This window comes from Triplophysa rosa, unplaced genomic scaffold (assembly GCF_024868665.1).
Source record: "Triplophysa rosa unplaced genomic scaffold, Trosa_1v2 scaffold228_ERROPOS374949, whole genome shotgun sequence".
In the NCBI taxonomy this organism is placed as follows: Eukaryota; Metazoa; Chordata; class Actinopteri; order Cypriniformes; family Nemacheilidae; genus Triplophysa; species Triplophysa rosa.
The window spans coordinates 77,331-94,283 of NW_026634243.1; the positions used below are offsets into that span (position 1 = coordinate 77,331).

At 38.7% G+C, this 16,953-nt stretch overlaps 2 protein-coding genes across 4 annotated transcripts; both read right to left on the reverse strand.

Annotated features, from left to right (window-relative positions):
* Nucleotides 1-3,664: 3,664 nt before the first annotated feature.
* On the reverse strand, nt 3,665-6,971 carry LOC130550052 (myoD family inhibitor domain-containing protein 2-like). Its single transcript, XM_057327393.1, has 2 exons — nt 6,696-6,971; nt 3,665-4,625 (listed from the first exon to the last, which is right to left on the reverse strand). Exons 1-2 carry the CDS (start codon nt 6,889-6,891, stop codon nt 4,366-4,368), a joined length of 456 nt encoding a protein of 151 aa, XP_057183376.1. The 5' UTR covers nt 6,892-6,971; the 3' UTR covers nt 3,665-4,365.
* A 552-nt stretch (nt 6,972-7,523) lies between these two features.
* tmem106c (transmembrane protein 106C) lies at nt 7,524-15,705 on the reverse strand. Of its 3 annotated transcripts, none has more exons than XM_057327396.1 (9): nt 14,850-15,705; nt 14,584-14,766; nt 13,891-14,135; nt 13,648-13,711; nt 10,457-10,616; nt 9,837-9,977; nt 9,711-9,760; nt 8,754-8,807; nt 7,524-8,562 (listed from the first exon to the last, which is right to left on the reverse strand). In XM_057327396.1, the coding sequence occupies exons 3-9, from the start codon at nt 14,099-14,101 to the stop codon at nt 8,406-8,408; spliced, it is 837 nt and encodes a 278-aa protein (XP_057183379.1). In that variant the 5' UTR covers nt 14,102-14,135; nt 14,584-14,766; nt 14,850-15,705; the 3' UTR covers nt 7,524-8,405. The 3 variants fall into 3 exon arrangements, with proteins under 3 accessions (XP_057183379.1, XP_057183377.1, XP_057183378.1); XM_057327394.1 differs by having other exon boundaries at nt 14,584-14,769; XM_057327395.1 differs by having other exon boundaries at nt 14,584-15,705.
* Between the last annotated feature and the right edge of the window lie 1,248 nt (nt 15,706-16,953).

Below are 16,953 nucleotides of genomic sequence, written 5' to 3' on the forward strand. Positions count from 1 at the left end.
TATTCTATATCTTGTGAGGATTGTATTTGTTACAAATAAGATCAAATACATTTTCCTATCCAATAATTTACTCATATGGCAATTATAACTGCATAATTCATGGGATAATACAGCCAAAATAGACCCTTTCGGAGTGATCCAAGACCCCTCTGTTCCACATCCAGTCTTGATCACCTTGTCTAGGTTTATTCTACAGTTACAACTGGCTAGAGATGTATATTATCCCTTATTGTTTTACATAATAGACCAGTGTGGGAAACATATTATTATAATTAGTGCTGTCAATCGATTAAAAAAATTAATCGGATTAATCACAGATTTTCTGTGATTAATCACGATTAATCGCACATAACAATAATATTTTAAAATATACTTTAACATTTTAATAATTTCACATTTAATCTTCAAATTGAAGTAGAAACAACATATTTCTTTAACAGCGTCATTTTATGAATGAAAGAAAACATTTTGATATTAGTACTGTAACTGATGTCTCTATTAAATTGATTATTTTAACATTAATTATAGCCATTCAACAATATAATTGAGAGCTATCATGAAATATACAGAAATTGAAGGAAGTTCTCAAACACTTTACAGTCTTTAATGCTAAATTATAAATTAAATTCAGAAGAATTCTCATTAAAGCTACAAAATCACATTGATTTCTTCTTTTATTTTGTTCTTTGATTAACATTTGTGACAGGAGTCACAGCAGCACGTTTAAGAGCGCGGCCCCTTTAAGAGCTGTCTCAGTACGCAGATCTGACCGTCACCGCACTCCCATTTACACAATTCTTTGCATTCATTTAAGATTTTATTTTACACTTTGAAGTCTTGCTTAAGAAAATGCTAGACAAAACGGGCTTAATGACATAATCTTGTATGGTTTTATCCATTCAAGCACGAAAGAGAACTTAACACGGATGCGCTGTCTGACAGAGATTCACCGTGTCGGTACACGATCCGGGATGCCTGCACGATCCGTCCGCGCATGCGCATAATGACGTAGTAGATAATTCTGTTTAGCGACGACACTGCACGATCTGTTCCACGCTTGAGCACCTTTGTACCGCGACTTTCACTACTGTCCACCTCTGGTCTCATGTCACTTCTGTGTGCACACTATGCGTTGAAATACTCTGTAACGTTTCCCCAGACTTGTTTGTAGTTCTTTCTTCATGTAAGTGCAGATAGTCTAGGCAGAAATGCATATTATGTTCCTTATTGTGTTCTGTAAACAGCAGGGATTATTCCTCATTTAGATTATATAGATAGATATATTAGCCTATATATAGACCCATACTAATACAAAACGAGTCGATTTAAGTTAACTAATATTAGCAGCTTTTAATAAAAACCGTCTTTGACAATACTACTGACCTCAGATCGAAACACAGCAAGTTAAGTAGGCCTAATGCCATGCAGCAATGAATCGCAAAGGGGAGTATGGAGGAAACTGAAGGTTTGCAGTGACAGACTCTCAAGACTCAGACTTTATTCCACATGTAACCAAAATCGTGTATGTTGTGGGAATATTTTTTAGATAAAAGTATGATTTAAATATCAATATAATCAATAAGTGTTTTCTTTCATTTGTTTCATTAAGCTGTGTGTTTTGGTCATGTGCTTTCTATTTCACTCAGTGGAAAGTTACTGGGGCAAACAAAGAAAACAGAGAAAGTTGGGGGTTGGAGTCGTAAATTATCTAGATAAACACACACACATACTAAATAAAGAGTCACAAAGAAAAATAAATGTTATGAATCAATCCACTGCATATGTTCTAAGTATAATCATGAGTTGTGATGTGTTTTAATGAATCATAGGATTAAGAAACAACGCTATATAATTAAAAACATTAGATGATTAAGTGTTTTCTTTTTACTAAAAGAATGTTAAGAATGTTGGTATGTTGTCCGGCCACAGGGAACTGTTTTTAGGAGACCGCTCCCCAAAAAGAAACTGTCCTGGAGAACATTCCTCAGGACTGGCGATTGACCACAGGATATACGTTTTGAAATGTTATTTTACAGGAACTAAGAAAAAGGACTTCACGGTGATTGGTGGAAAGGGAGCAAAAAGCAGAGGAGGAGTCAGAAGATACGAGCGACGTCACATACTTTATAAATATGGGTGTATTTGAATATTTTGGGTTGTTGGTTTTTAGGAGGTCGTCTGACAACCCAAAGCTTTGTTACAGCTTTTCACATCTGATAATAAAACCTCATATTACTTTTGAGCAAATTGTCTCTTCAAATTTCTGAACATGCAGGACTGCCTTTAAAGTCCAACAATGTTCATGTAACAACTCCTTTATTATTTTGGATTGGCAACCACGTAAACACATCGTAATGCATAGCGTAAGCTACATTTTAAAACATCAAAATAGACCCGCCATGAACTGTTAAATGAAAAACACAACGTAGCCTACAAAAATATGCCGCCAGTTGTGCCGTCTGGCCGTCAAGTGTTTCATCGCATGCTTCACAGATAGCACAATCCATCTGGTTTACGTCTATTTGACGTCTGCATTTACATCTGCAAGACATCTGCAATACATAGTTTGCTCATCTGCAATACGTCTCGGAGACGTCTGAACGTCTGTAATACGTCTGCTAAAGATCTGGAGATCTGCTGCTTAAAAACATCTGCTAAACATCTTAGAAAGAGCTGTTGTACATCCATTCTAAATCATAAACATCTTACAGACATCTTCTAGATGTCTATATGAAGTCTGACAGCAGACATCTCCGAGACGTATTGCAGATGAGCAAACTATGTATTGTAGATGTCTTGCAGATGTAAATGCAGACGTCAAATAGACGTAAACCAGATGTATGTGCGCTATCAGGGTTGATACCAATAGTGTAGGGAAACCGTGACGTTGTTTACTACGTCATTATGCGCATGCGCAGAACGGATCGTGCAGGCATCCCGGATCGTGTACCGACACACCGACGCAGCCTTCAGCCTATGACTGTTTACACCAGACTGGACCTCGCGTTGCGTTTTGCCGCGTCCCACAGTTTAGAAGCTGTCTATCTTCATTGAACGCGTCAAAGCAACTGTTTAAAATCGCACTTAAGTGGTTTAAAAGCCTGTACACGAAGAAGAGCGTGATTACATAATGTAACGCTAGACAAAGAATGTCAAAACAAACGGATGCTGCGTTAATTGCGTTAAATATTTTTCACGCGTTAATTTGAAAAAATTAATCGCATGCGTTAACGCGTTAACGTTGACAGCCCTAATTATAATACATTATATTAATATTAAGCAGAACTTGAAGTTTGATGTCATGAGTCTGTCAAGCTTTGGGACATGTTAGTGACAGTGCCGGTTTTATCCACAACATGATTTTGCCTCCAGATGGGGGTGATAAAAACCTGTAGTACAAACAAGTCCATACCATTTTGAAATAGCTTGAATTTGACTTTATTGTTTTCCAAACTTGTTGTAAAGGTACAAACACATTTTGCAAATGTATCCTCAATGTTACATGAAGCAGTTGAGTAGACAAGGCTAACCTAACTGAAAATGAACATGGCTGTTATTCATTTTGTAAGATTGTGTAATCGATATTTCATATCTGTAATATTTAATATTAATTGATAATTGATGTTATAAGACATATCAACAAATATTACACTCTTAAAAATAAAGGTGCTCAAAAGGTTCTTCACAGCGATGCCATAGAAGAACCATTTTTGGTTTCCCAAAGAACTATTCAGTCAAAGGTTCTTTAAAGAACCACCTCTTTCTTGCTTTTTATAATCTGAAGAACCTTTTTTTGCCACAAAGAACCTTTTTTGAAACAGAAAGGTTCTTCAGATGTTTAAGGTTCTTAATGAAACCATTTACACTGTTAAAAGTAAAGGTGCTTAAAAGGTTCTTCACAGCGATGCCATAGAAGAACCATTTTTGGATCCACAAAGAACCATTCAGTCCAAGGTTCTTTAAAGAACCATCTCTTTCTTACTTTTTTATAATCCTAAGAACCTTTTTTCACCACAAAGAACCTTTTTTTAAACAGAAAGGTTCTTCAGATGTTAATGGTTCTTTTATGGCATCGAAGAACCTTTTGAAGCACCTTTTTTAAGAGTGTAGACAAAAAAGTGTTCTTGTATGTCACCTTTATTTTTAAGAGTGTATTTAGCTGCATTCATCTGCTTAAACATATGACAACAAGCAAATCACGTTTGACGTTGCATGCGTTTGTTGTGTAAAAACACTCATTGTGTGTTTGCTTTGTCGACACCTTTTACACTACATTTCTTGGCCTCCTGCACCTGCACTTTAAGCTCAGAGAAGGCTTAATCTGTTTAGGAATCAAACACTGACAATCTCAGACAGTTCAGACTGTTAGCGGTAGCAGACTTCTGATATCTCCATAGCCAGCTCGAGTAACTCGCTGGTCTCGTGGCAGGAGTTCATTAGACCGCAGTCAAAATCCACATTACAGCTGCAGCAGTCTTTGGCTTTGTTCTGCTCGTTGGTGGCGTTGAAATACTTGTAAGAGGGGAAGCAACGGTTAAAGCCCCTCTCACAAGCATCCGGCAGCAGGGTCATGATGTCACAGAAGCGGCAGTAGAGACACGCCAGGAGCAGGGTTGCACAATCGTCTGCATGCGTAAAAAAAAGAGCAACAAAAAAACAGCCAGTCAGACACATCGCAATATTCCGACTGCATGATGTAATAAACGTGATGTCATAGAAATATTTTATAGCAGGGTAATCTCTGGGTGTTACCTATTTGTGAAAGAACAGTAACCACTATGTTCTGTGAAATTCAAGAAATGTAATTACACTCATAACACATCACAGAGAGTAGCGGAAAATCCCATTCTAGTGGTCGATCGATGTGAATTAATGCGTGAAAGTGCGAGTGAAGTGTTACTGCCATCAGAACATCACTCATCTGAACGCTTCTCACATACATTATTTAGTTTTGCAGACTTCCGTGCACCCGCTTAAGTGCAGGCAACCTTATGATGCTCTAATCCCAGTGAAAATGGCCCCAATCATCCAACCGTTCCAAAGCCACAAACATCTCAGCCTTTAATCGCCACACAATTCCCTAGAATTATAATATCGAGTTTGGCAAAAGACACACGAGGCCATCTCGCCACTTAGCAGAGCATTACAGAACTAATGTCACATATGGCCGGGAAATCTCTCTCTAGGCGTGTAATGACATTAGAGCTGTGTGTATGTGTTCGAGTTATGAGCAGAAATATTCCCCCGGTGAACTAATTCAATATGCATAGAAACAGCTGACCAAATATAGCTTCAGCGTGGAATGAGCACAAGTCTTCAATATATCGGCAGAAAAACATGGCGGTCTGTAAGCCGTTCTGTCACTCAGGGAATGCGTCTTAGCATAAAGTGTTGATGTAAGTGCTCTTAAAAGCACACACAATGCGTTCACAATGATATCTGAGCCTGGACAACAGAAATTAAACGTAATATACTTTTAAACAGCAACCGATTTTTGCGGCAATTGGTTATTACAGTGTAGCTGTACCTTATCATATGGTTTTTACTTCATTGTACAATATAAGAGGGAAGTTGGAATGACGGGTAAGGGTATAGGTTACAAAAAATGTAAACAAAAAAAATAAGAAACACAATATAGTGAACACAAAAAAACATCAAACCACCGTGTTAGGCAACAAATATTGTACTTAACTTGTGTCCCATTTAAACTTTAACACGTGATAATTGGAGTTTCAGTTTAACTTCAAGTGGCTGCGAATATGGTGTGTTTTATTATATTTGTTTGTACCCAGCAACTATTATATTCTTATAGCTAATCAAATTTAAATGTTAAGGATACGATTTACAAAAATGACTATTTTTGAGATTTAAAATAGGTGTTTGCATGGGCGTAGAATATGCGAGGAGGCATGTACTTGCATGTAATGTAAAGCACCCCCTGCACTTAATAGGGCACTTGACATCTCTGTCCTCCCACTTCAGAAAAGATGGCTACGGTTTTTAATTTTATATTTTTATTTTTGTAGTAACACTTTCCAATAAGATTACATTTTTAACAGGTACCCACCTTAGATAAGATGAACTAAGCATTAAGAATATTCATCCGCACTGAATAATATTGATCTATATTATTAATATCTAGAGATGTACCGATACATGGGCCAATAATCGGTATATATCGATAAGAGCGTATACTGCTTTACAATATCAGCTATTGGCCGATATGAAAATGTTAAGAAACATCACCAGTTTGATGTTCAGTATTGATATAGTCATTATATGAATGAATAACATTCAGAAAGAAAAGGAACATTATTTTAATCTCCAGAATCCACTCTGAATAACTGTGGAGAAATTTAATATCGATTCATCTCAAATATGAACTAATACAATGTTGCTGTATTTGTTCAAATTTGCTAAGCACAGTGAACTAACATGAACAAACAATGAACAGCTGTATTAATATTAACTAACATAAACATTAACAAAGATAAATAAACACTGTAAACATCTGTTGTTCATTGTTAGTCTATATGTTGGCAAAAACGGTAATGTTACTGAACGAGAAGTGTTTACATTTTTCTTAAACTTTTTACCAACCCCCAAATAAAATACCTGTCGCATGAGATTTCTTTAGCAGCCACTACTACTAATACTGCAACAAAAGTATACACTATATGAATAAAGTGCAGTACCTGCAGCATCAGGCTGATAGGACTCAAATGATGCGAGCGTGCTGCTGTCCACACTGGGCTTTCCACACGAGCAGAGCGACGCGACCGATCCTCTCCATTCACTCTCTCCTGAAGACTGGAGCTCATCACCAGGGTCCACGTCCTTCTCTGAGATAGTGCTCAACCTTCTCACCCCACTCACCACAACTTCACTCATTTTGCATCCAGCAACAGGAAAATTCACTCCCAAACATGAAATAATTATTATTCACCCCTGAGCTAAATCACGTGGAGAAAAAGACACTGCGTACGATTTGGTGAGAAAAAAGGGAAACTATTCTTCGACTGGTTCAGTAGCCCTGCCTCCTGAAACCATACTGATTCCAGCAGCATTCTGCACCGAGTATCTTCAGACGTAAATAACCTGTGTACGGAGTAAATTATTAAGAACATCAGGCATACAGTATGAGGAAATAATGAGACCCTAGAGATCTTCCGTTGCTTCAGCGTTTGAGTGAGAGCGGGATGAATTCATAGGTCAAATATGTTTACATTAAAGGAGTAGTACACTTCAAAATTTGCTCCCATTGTCTTTCCATAGGAGGAGTAATCATTTCTATGGAAAGTGAATGGGGGCAAATTTTTTTTAAACCTTTAAATATTTACAGTCATGACATTGCAGATAAACTGTTTGGTGGTAGTTGCAGATTTTCCTAAAGATGCTATTGCGTGCTGAAATTCTTGCCATGTCTGCAGCTTGTATAATACAAAGGGTGGAGCTTGGGCGCTTTTCTGCATTACAAGACATGGACAAGAAATTGAAAAAAGACATTACAAAATGACTCATTTTAATGACAAAAATGCTTTTAATTATCTCTACAAACGTCATGCGTAAAACATTATATCAACTTATTTCTCTCAGTTTTCTTAGAGAAAACTTCTTACATTTCACTGCAATTAAAGTTGAGGAGTTTTAATATAAAAATAATCATTTAACCAAATCATGTTTGGACCAAAATCCGTTTTTAAAACACCAAAGCCCACATGATACAAAATGCTTATGTTTGCGAAGGATTCAAATGAGTCATTTTCATTACATTAAAAGAGCTTGAACTTGGTACATTATGGTCCTAATTCAACTCTGAAAACATATTGCACATAAACACAGTTATTAGTTAAATGCCCTTATTTTAGTTCTCATGGCATCACAGAGCCAAAATAATATTCGCTCGATTGCAAGTCACCTCGTGCACAGTGTTAGCCGTCTGACTGAAATCTTTTGTACTTTTTCAAGCAGAAACACTCAGAACAGGTCTACGTTGTTCAACCTCGATATTATAAATATGCTTATTCTATGTGCTTTTTTCACTGATAGATTCAAGTATTGACTGAGCTGAATGAAACACGAACACAGAATGCACTCATAAAAATAAGACATCTTTGCCATTAAAGTAAACAAACCACAAACAAAACACAATGGGGTGAATTTGCATAGGACCTAATCAACTTTTTTTTCTAAGTATGTTTTTTCAAAACTGATTTCTTACACCAGATACAAACTCCGATGTCTAGAACAGTGCACCTGGCATTAAAAAACCCAACATTACTTTCACGCTGAAATCACAGCAACATTAAATAATTCCCTTAATAAATCACTACCACAGCAGATCTGTCAAAAGTGATGCCAAGTAGTGCCATCGTGAACAACCCAAGCATCCGTGGGCTGACGTTTCAGCGGAGCAGTTTTTCATTGTGAGGGAGGTGAGGTTTAGACCACGTTATTCCTGAGGGCTGGTGGACGGAGGTGTTGGCACCGCAGTCAATGTAGCGGTAAGCTTCCAGTGTGTTCTGCGCGCTCCGCACCATGTACGAGGTTTTCACTGAGGTCCTGTGGTAGATGAGAAGGACGGTCAGAGAGGAGTTTTAAGCCGTGATGCTGTATGTACTGTTTCACAACAACTGCTAAAACTGTCCTAAGGTTTCAGGTCTTTTCAATATTTTACTGTTTCGGATTACAACAGAACACAATAAAGGAAGTGAAAGGGTAGTAATGGAAGGCGACTAAAAGGTCAAACTTACTGCATGAAAACCACAATGTTGTGGACCTTGATGCTGGCCATACTGCAAAAGGCACTGGAAATAACAAACAAAAGTGTAAATGGATGAACTCAAATGCCCCTAAATTTATTTGACTGCATGACATTAGACAGCAAATATAAGCCAAAGTGCCATCTTGGTTTTATTAAAAGTGTGCTTGTAATATCTTTGATCTGATGTATTTAAGATATCAACTTTTTTACATTTACCGTCTAATGCGATTTATTAAATGATACATTTCAAGTGTTTTAAGTGCCCAAATGGTAATATATGATTCATTGGATGAAAAAAAAAAAGTCATGCTTAAAGCGGTCATATGACACGGCTAAAACGAATATTATCGTTTGTTTTATATGTAATGCAATGTGTATACACGATTTAAGGTTAAAAAACGCTGTTTTTTCCACATACCGTGCATGTTTGTATCTTCTCTTTGCCCCGCCTCTCTGAAACACGCAGATTTTTTACAAAGCTCATGGCTCTGAAAAGCGAGGTGTGCTATGATTGGCCAGTTAACCAGTGCGTAGTGATTGGTCGAATACTGCAAGTGTGACTGAAATGTAACAACTCTTACCATATTTGGAACATCAGGTTCCTCTTCAATTGTAGTGACAGGTATGTCCACCTTACTCGAGTATACATTTGGGCAGTCTTAGTCAAATCATACCACCAAATGACGTGGATTTGTGGGGGTGTGGTTACACGAGGCGTTTCAGGCAGGTCTGGGTGAGCATTCGCTTTTAGATAGAATGCATCTTTTGTTCAGAAACTTTAATTTATGCAATTTTACATGTCTAATACATGCATGAGCAACTTATAACACACCAAAGACACAGAAAAACACGTATTCGTGCCATATGACCCCTTAAACAGCAAAAACATGATCACAGTATTATTGCTTTCAAAACAAGAACACATTCTGAACAAAGTGATACTCACTAAACATACGACAGGCTTCCACCAATTTCCATGCTAACAGTGAAGTTGACCTGCATTTAAAAACACGTTACAAAACTGACGTATACCAAAGGATGAAATCTACACTGGATGGTGAGCGAATCATACCCGTCTCTGGCTGAGAGGCTGAATGTGGATGACATTGTCAAGCTGTTGTGATCCAATGACGGTCTTCATGTAAAGCACCTGACAGCTGACACTGTCCACCCACATCGTGAAGAAGTTTGAGTTGGTGAAGTTTAGGGAGCTCTGTTAAATCACAGTCAGAACAGAGCGTATTTAGCATCTGCGGTTTTATAACATCAAGGCAAAAGCAATTAGGATTAATTTTATGTTATCAAAGCTGCGTCACTTTCGCCTCGCTATCGCTATCTCTGAAACAAAATTGCAGGTTACTCATTCCCCCCACAAAAATGTAACCAAGAGGTCATTGTACAAATCATTATTATAAGGATAGAAAAGCTTTGTGAATCGGGGTAGGGTAAGAAGAGTTTCAAGCATTCATTTATCTAATTTGCTTGTTTTTTTAAGTTATGTTTTAGGGGCTTTTTAATAGAACAATATTATATTAATAAACAGTATTATATAATATGTTTCTGCACCCAAACAGCCTTGGTTACGTGATTAGAGAAATGTTTTTATAGAAGCTGAATATGTTATGTCTTCTGATGAAAGACTATGAACAACAAGGTTTTAAAAGAACTCATATAAGTAACAAAGCAGATCACCGTCATGTTGATGAGCACTTTGCTGTTGTTTCGGTCAAAGTGCACGGTCACGGAGCGAATGCCATCGTCGACGACCAGCATAGGACGAGGAAACATGAAGAAGGCCACCAGTGATGATGCCAGGAGGCACAGAATCACTGACAGTACCACATACGACTTCCTGCAAACAGCGTTGCACAATCATTACCATACTGATGTCTGGGTAAAGCATGATAAAACATACACACAATTAACGGAATAAATAAATATTACATTTTATTAAAGGGATAGTCCACCCAGAAATGAATTCTGTCATCATTTACTCACCCTCGGGATGTTTAAAACCTGTATAAATTTCTTCGTTCTGGTGAACACAAAGAAAGATATTTAGAAGAATGTTAGCAGCTGAGATTTCTAGGGTAGTCAAAAAGTGGTAGTCAAAGGTGCCCCAAAACTGTTTGTTTTCCTAAATTCCTAAAAATATCTTATTTTGTGTTTAACAGAACAAAAAATAAATACTATAATTTTTCCTACTATGGTAGTCAATGGTGCCCCAGAAATCTCAGTTGCTAACATTCATCCAAATATCTTTCTTTGTGTTCAACCACACAAAGAAATGTATACAGGTTTAAAAGAACATGAAGGGGGGAGAAAATCATGACAGAAATTTGTATTTTTGGGTGGACTATCTCTTTAACATTGAGCGCTGATCCGTTCTAAGCACGGTCGGGAACGGTTACAGTTATGTTTCATCATCATCAAATCTAACGCAAGTAAATTATGGATTACCTCAGGGATCGGTTTTAGGACCCTTGCTATTCTCCATATACATGCTGCCCCTTGGAAACATTATTAGAAAACATGGAATTAGCTTCCACTGTTATGCAGATGATACTCAGCTATATATCTCATCAAGACCAGATGATTCCTTCCAACTATCCAAATTGGCAGAGTGCATCGACGATATAAAGCATTGGATGACTTGTAATTTCCTTCTTTTAAATTCTAATAAAACAGAAATATTACTTATCGGACCAAAGACACGTGAGCAGAATATTTCGGATTATGACCTGCAAATTGAAGGCTGCACTGTTACTCCAACAAATACAGTTAAAGACCTTGGCGTTATATTAGACAGCAACCTGTCATTTAAAAATCACATCTCAAATGTCACAAAAACAGCCTTCTTCCACCTTAGAAATGTTGCCAAATTGCGAAATATTTTATGTGTGGCTGACGCAGAGAAGCTTATTCATGCATTTGTGACCTCAAGACTTGACTACTGTAATGCACTGCTTAGTGGTTGTCCTGCAGCATCAATAAACAAACTACAGTTAGTTCAGAATGCAGCTGCCAGAGTTCTAACCAGGTCCAGAAAATACGATCACATAACCCCAATGTTATCAACCCTTCACTGGTTACCCATTAAGTATCGTATTGACTTTAAAGTTCTTTTAATTACTTATAAAGCCTTAAACGGTTTAGCCCCTACCTACATAACAGAGCTTCTACCACACTACAACCCATCACGCTCTCTAAGATCTCAAAACTCCAGACTTTTGATAACACCTAGAATAACTAAATCCACCAAAGGGGGTAGAGCTTTCTCATACGTAGCACCTAAACTCTGGAATAGCCTCCCCGATACTATTCGAGGGTCAGACACACTCTCCCAATTTAAATCTAGATTAAAGACACATCTTTTCAGCCAAGCATTCACTAATACATAGCTAATGAACAGCAGCTACGCTAATTATTCTCTTTCTGTTTCTGCCCTCGCCTCGGGATGCCCATCCCGAGGTAGGGAGAGATTCCGCCAGGCCCAGATGAACGTCATATGCCCATCCACAACTAGAGATTACGCCAGCTACATCGGAAAATCCCGTGCCATCCTCCTGCGAGAGCCTGCGGACTGACTGACCATCCAGCTCCATCCAAGGCAATTCCATCACCACCCAAGAAAAAGGCGACCATCTGGCCGGCCCAGCTCAGACAATTCCATCCCCAACCGAGAGCAAAGACGGACTACCTGTCACATAAATGCTAAATTTACAATACTTGGTATTTAATGCTAAACTTACATCACACGACAGCAGTTTGAAGTTATGGCTGCACTCAGTGACTTTGATTGGAGGTAGCTGGGTGGGTGTTGTAGGGAGTGGGGGGGCTTGTTGGTTGTGGTTCGGGGCGTTTCATTTGTTGGGACTGTGTGGATCTGGTCTGGTTGGTCTTGTTTTGTGGTCGATGTCGGACAACAGAGGAATAAAGTTAATTATGCCATTACTACTTTTCCCTGGTTGTTCCTCTGTTGTCTGTTGTTGATCGCGGAATGAGACCGGGTTGGACCTGCACGGTTTCGGCGGGTGGGGCTTCCTGGGTCGCGGCTCGTGGGCTCTCCCTGTTCTTCGTGGACGTTGCTCGGTGGCTTTGGTCGGGGTCACTGAGTGCAGCTATGACACGTCAGAGGAGATCTGGCCCTCCCGGCTGAGCCTGGTTTCTCCCGAGGTTTTTTTTTCTCCATTATTCAGCATTGGAGTTTGGGTTCCTCGCCACAGCAGAGCAGTGCAGTGTTGGCTTGCTCACCGGGAGACTGCATTTATTTATTTATTTATTTATTTATTTATTAGATATTATTTATTATAATGATCTTGCTTGGTCTATAAACACCATGCACTGTGCTGTGTTTTACCTTTCTGTGTTTTTCTTATTTGCTCCTGTAAAGCTGCTTTGGAACAATGCACATTGTGAAAAGCGCTATATAAATAAAATTGAATTGAATTGAATTGTTTCCACGTGAGCCTGGCTCGACACGGCACAATTACAAACTGTTCTCGGCTCGGAATTTTTGGCTTGTGCTGAATCGTGCTAATAGAATGCGTGCAGAGACGTTATAGCTCAGTCTCTTGTGTTACCAAGGCAACTTGTGACGCGTTTGTGTTTACATTCTAAAGATTTCCGTTATCAGCCCTGCGGTGGAAAATGAACCATTTACGTACCGGCTGGCCTGGATCGGCACGGAGTGGAACGATAAAGCAACAAGAACTATTAAGCAGGATGGTGGAAAAGCGCTCACTATGCCTTTTTGAAAGTGCAAAAAAACACCCGAAACTTGCAAGGATGCTCATTTCTAAACAACAATCAAAATGAACATGTTATGACACATTGCCAACTTTATCTTAAAACCAGATGATTACATCAGCATTGACACTCACGTTCTCCTGGGCTGTAACCTTTGATCGCTGTAGGGGATGAGAGCAACCAGCTCATTCACTTGCCCTGAAAGAAATCAAAAAGGCAGATATCTCTATGACCCCACCACCTTAACTGATAGCAAAGAATGTCTAGTGACTGATAACCTTATTACACAACCATACTAGATGTCAGAATTTGCATGCCAATCCCAAGAAAGCCTCACATACCACATATGAAGCTATATTGTAGATGATTGATTCTACCTGATGGAATGCGTCCAGACCCCTGGCAGGTAGGGCAGGTGATGCTGTCACGACCTGTGAACTCCACATATGGGAACTGGGCAATGTCCTCCTGTCTGTCCAGCCCGTCCAGAGAGTCATCGCCACCCAACAGAGTGTCCTTCTGTCCGGTCCTGCCATGATTCAGGCCAGACAGGAGCGAGCGCCCGTGCCGGCACACAGACGCACCCATGAGCGGCCCACACAAACTCCAGCCTGAGACACGACTATCAATACACACATAAATAGGCAACATGCTTACTATTTCATGGGCTCAAAAGTTTGCCTGTTCATAGGATGCCTTATTTATAAGTTGTGTAGAAAATGTCTTCCTTTAATATCACTTCTTGATGCATTAATTCACGTCAAGCTGTTTGCTTATAATGGACTTCCACAGGGAAGAAAACGCTCAACGTGCAATTATTCACTTTATCTGTAAAATAAGGGCTCGTTCTTTTGACAGCAGCTAGTGTTAATCACAACGAAGGTTTGACAGAATTGTGGGGTTCACTGATCGCTGTTTAGGTACGTTGAGCGTTTTTCCACGTTTTAGAATGACACTGACTTTACGAACTTGAAAGTAAAACTGCAGTTAAAGCTACTACCGGCATGCATGCGTGTAGATTTGAAAGGGCGAATTCAATCGGCAGAAACTTTGACTCGGTTGACACTTACCTTTAAACTGAAAACACACAGATGCAGCTGCTGTCCGCCTGTATTTCTCCGCTCTCTCTCGCCGCTATTGATGTGTTCACGTGATCGTTCTTTTGTTTTTATACTGCCACCTGCTGTTGTGGAAGTGTCCTGCGCTCTGACCGACTGTACATTATTACACGACCGCTTACCAGTCAGATACAACTACTAGACGGGACAAGAGTCAAATAAACATAAATGTTCAGTTCATAATATAAATTTGTATAATGTATAGTTTAGTTCCTTACACAAAAGCACGTTCAGGAGAGCACTTCTTCGTCTTCTGCATGTAAACACAGAGTTGCGCTTCCGCGTTGTGAGTCAGAGCGCCGGCATCCAATAGGGGCAAGCCCCATGCGGCGTTCGGCGCACAAACCTGTCTACTTTTGACACATTCAATGCATAGAGTGCTGCCTACGTATTTCCGGTAAAGTCTCAGGGGCGGGAAAGCTTCCGGGTTGTATTCACCCATAGCAAATGTGCTTTACCAGCGCTCGTTTTGGGGGGAATTAACGTGTAATATAGATTAGTGAAATACATCGTATTGTTTAAATACTATATATTAAATATGTAATGGTGCTATAATACAAAACTTTAGTTTAGTCATGACCTGCAGCGTTTAAATACAGACGTGACTGTGGTTCCGTCAGGCTTGGCTGTCCCCCGTTTTATGAAGCTTCACAGAGATGTAATAATGTTCCGAGCATGGATTTACTTCATTACACGTAAGGATTTAAACCTTAACTGGTACTACAGTTTGTTGTCATCACGTTAAGAGTGCAGATGTGATTGAGCCACAGCACGTCAGCTACTGATGATCATATGGTCTATTGGTGAAAGCGCTAGCGTTAGCTAATGCTAAAGAATAAACGTAACACTGGATACTAGGGATGTAACGATTCACTCAGCTCACGATGCGATGCGCGATTCTGATCTCACGATGCGATTTATTCACGATTTATTTTTAAAAAATGAGTTGAAACAAATTAGAAATGAACAACTTCCCTTGCATGCCTTCTTAAATGCTTCACGTTTCTTTGCATAATAAAATAATGTTTTATTTCAAATAACAAAAGTAAACTGCGATTTTATAACAAATTAATAATAGAAAAAGTCTCTTTAATATAAACAAANTAAACTCACATGGTTTAAATGCTTGAGCAGCAATTTAAACCCGACCATTGGTTTGCTCCTTATTAGCGAATAATAACAATAACAACAAATTAGGCTTGCTGAACGGAGCTAGCTAACTTCAATATAAGCTAACTCTATTAATAGAAAGAAATTCAAGGCACTTCTTCTGGTCCAAAAAAGTTAAAAATCCTTTATTCACTTCACTGCACACTGATGCATTTGGGCCTTCATCAGTGTGTGTTTAATTGTAACTGTTATATATAATTAGTCAGTGAAGTTGGGAGAAATCAAAAGAACTGTTACAAGGGGACCTAAAAAATATACAAATATCAAATAATCAACTACAATAATCATACTATTAATGATTACTAGTAAAAGCTAAGTGTAGTTTAAGTTATATCAGCTGAAGGGTAACTCAACATGGAGCATTGCATTATTGTGTGAGCTCTAGACGATGACATTTTCTCTCGGATCATCGTGGTTCACCCACAACTTCACTGTAATGTGTCAGTAATAACAATATAACTTTGCCTAAAGTTACTGCACATAAAGTGTCCTTTAAATCTGGGATGAGGAACCCCAGACGCATGTTATATGCATTTTAACTGTCATACAGGAAATTGGTCAATCTTGCATTTTTATTAATTTACCTTAAGTATTTATAAGAAAAAGGGAACCTCTCACTATTGGGGTTACCCTTTTTAAACCTTATTTTAACATAACTACTCTACACTACATAAATAACATTTTCTGTTCTCACTTGCAGATCCTGTCAAACAAGTCACCTGTCCGAACATATACACCTGATTTACTGAACCCAAAGGCACTTTTAAGAGCCAGCCTATCTATCTATCTGTCTGTCTAACTATCTATTTCTCTGACAATGCCAGGGGGGTCTACAAAAAAGATTTGTCCCTTTTGTCAGTGTATTTTATATTGTGCACAGAAGATCTGTTTGAATTGTAAAAAGGAGCAGCCTCTGAAGCAGCGGCTCAAGAAGAAGCTTCAGAGGTTTGATGAGAAGCGAGAGGAATGGGTGGTAGTTCATAAGAAGAACCACAACATTGCATCCATCATGGATGAAGCAATTGTCATGGTATGTACAAATTCTTACATGACATTACACTGTCGGGTTGAAAATTGAAGTCTCAAACCAAAAGAGATGTTTTATTTAAAAGCGGAGGCTCATCCAAACCTGCCCAAAACACCTCGTTTAAA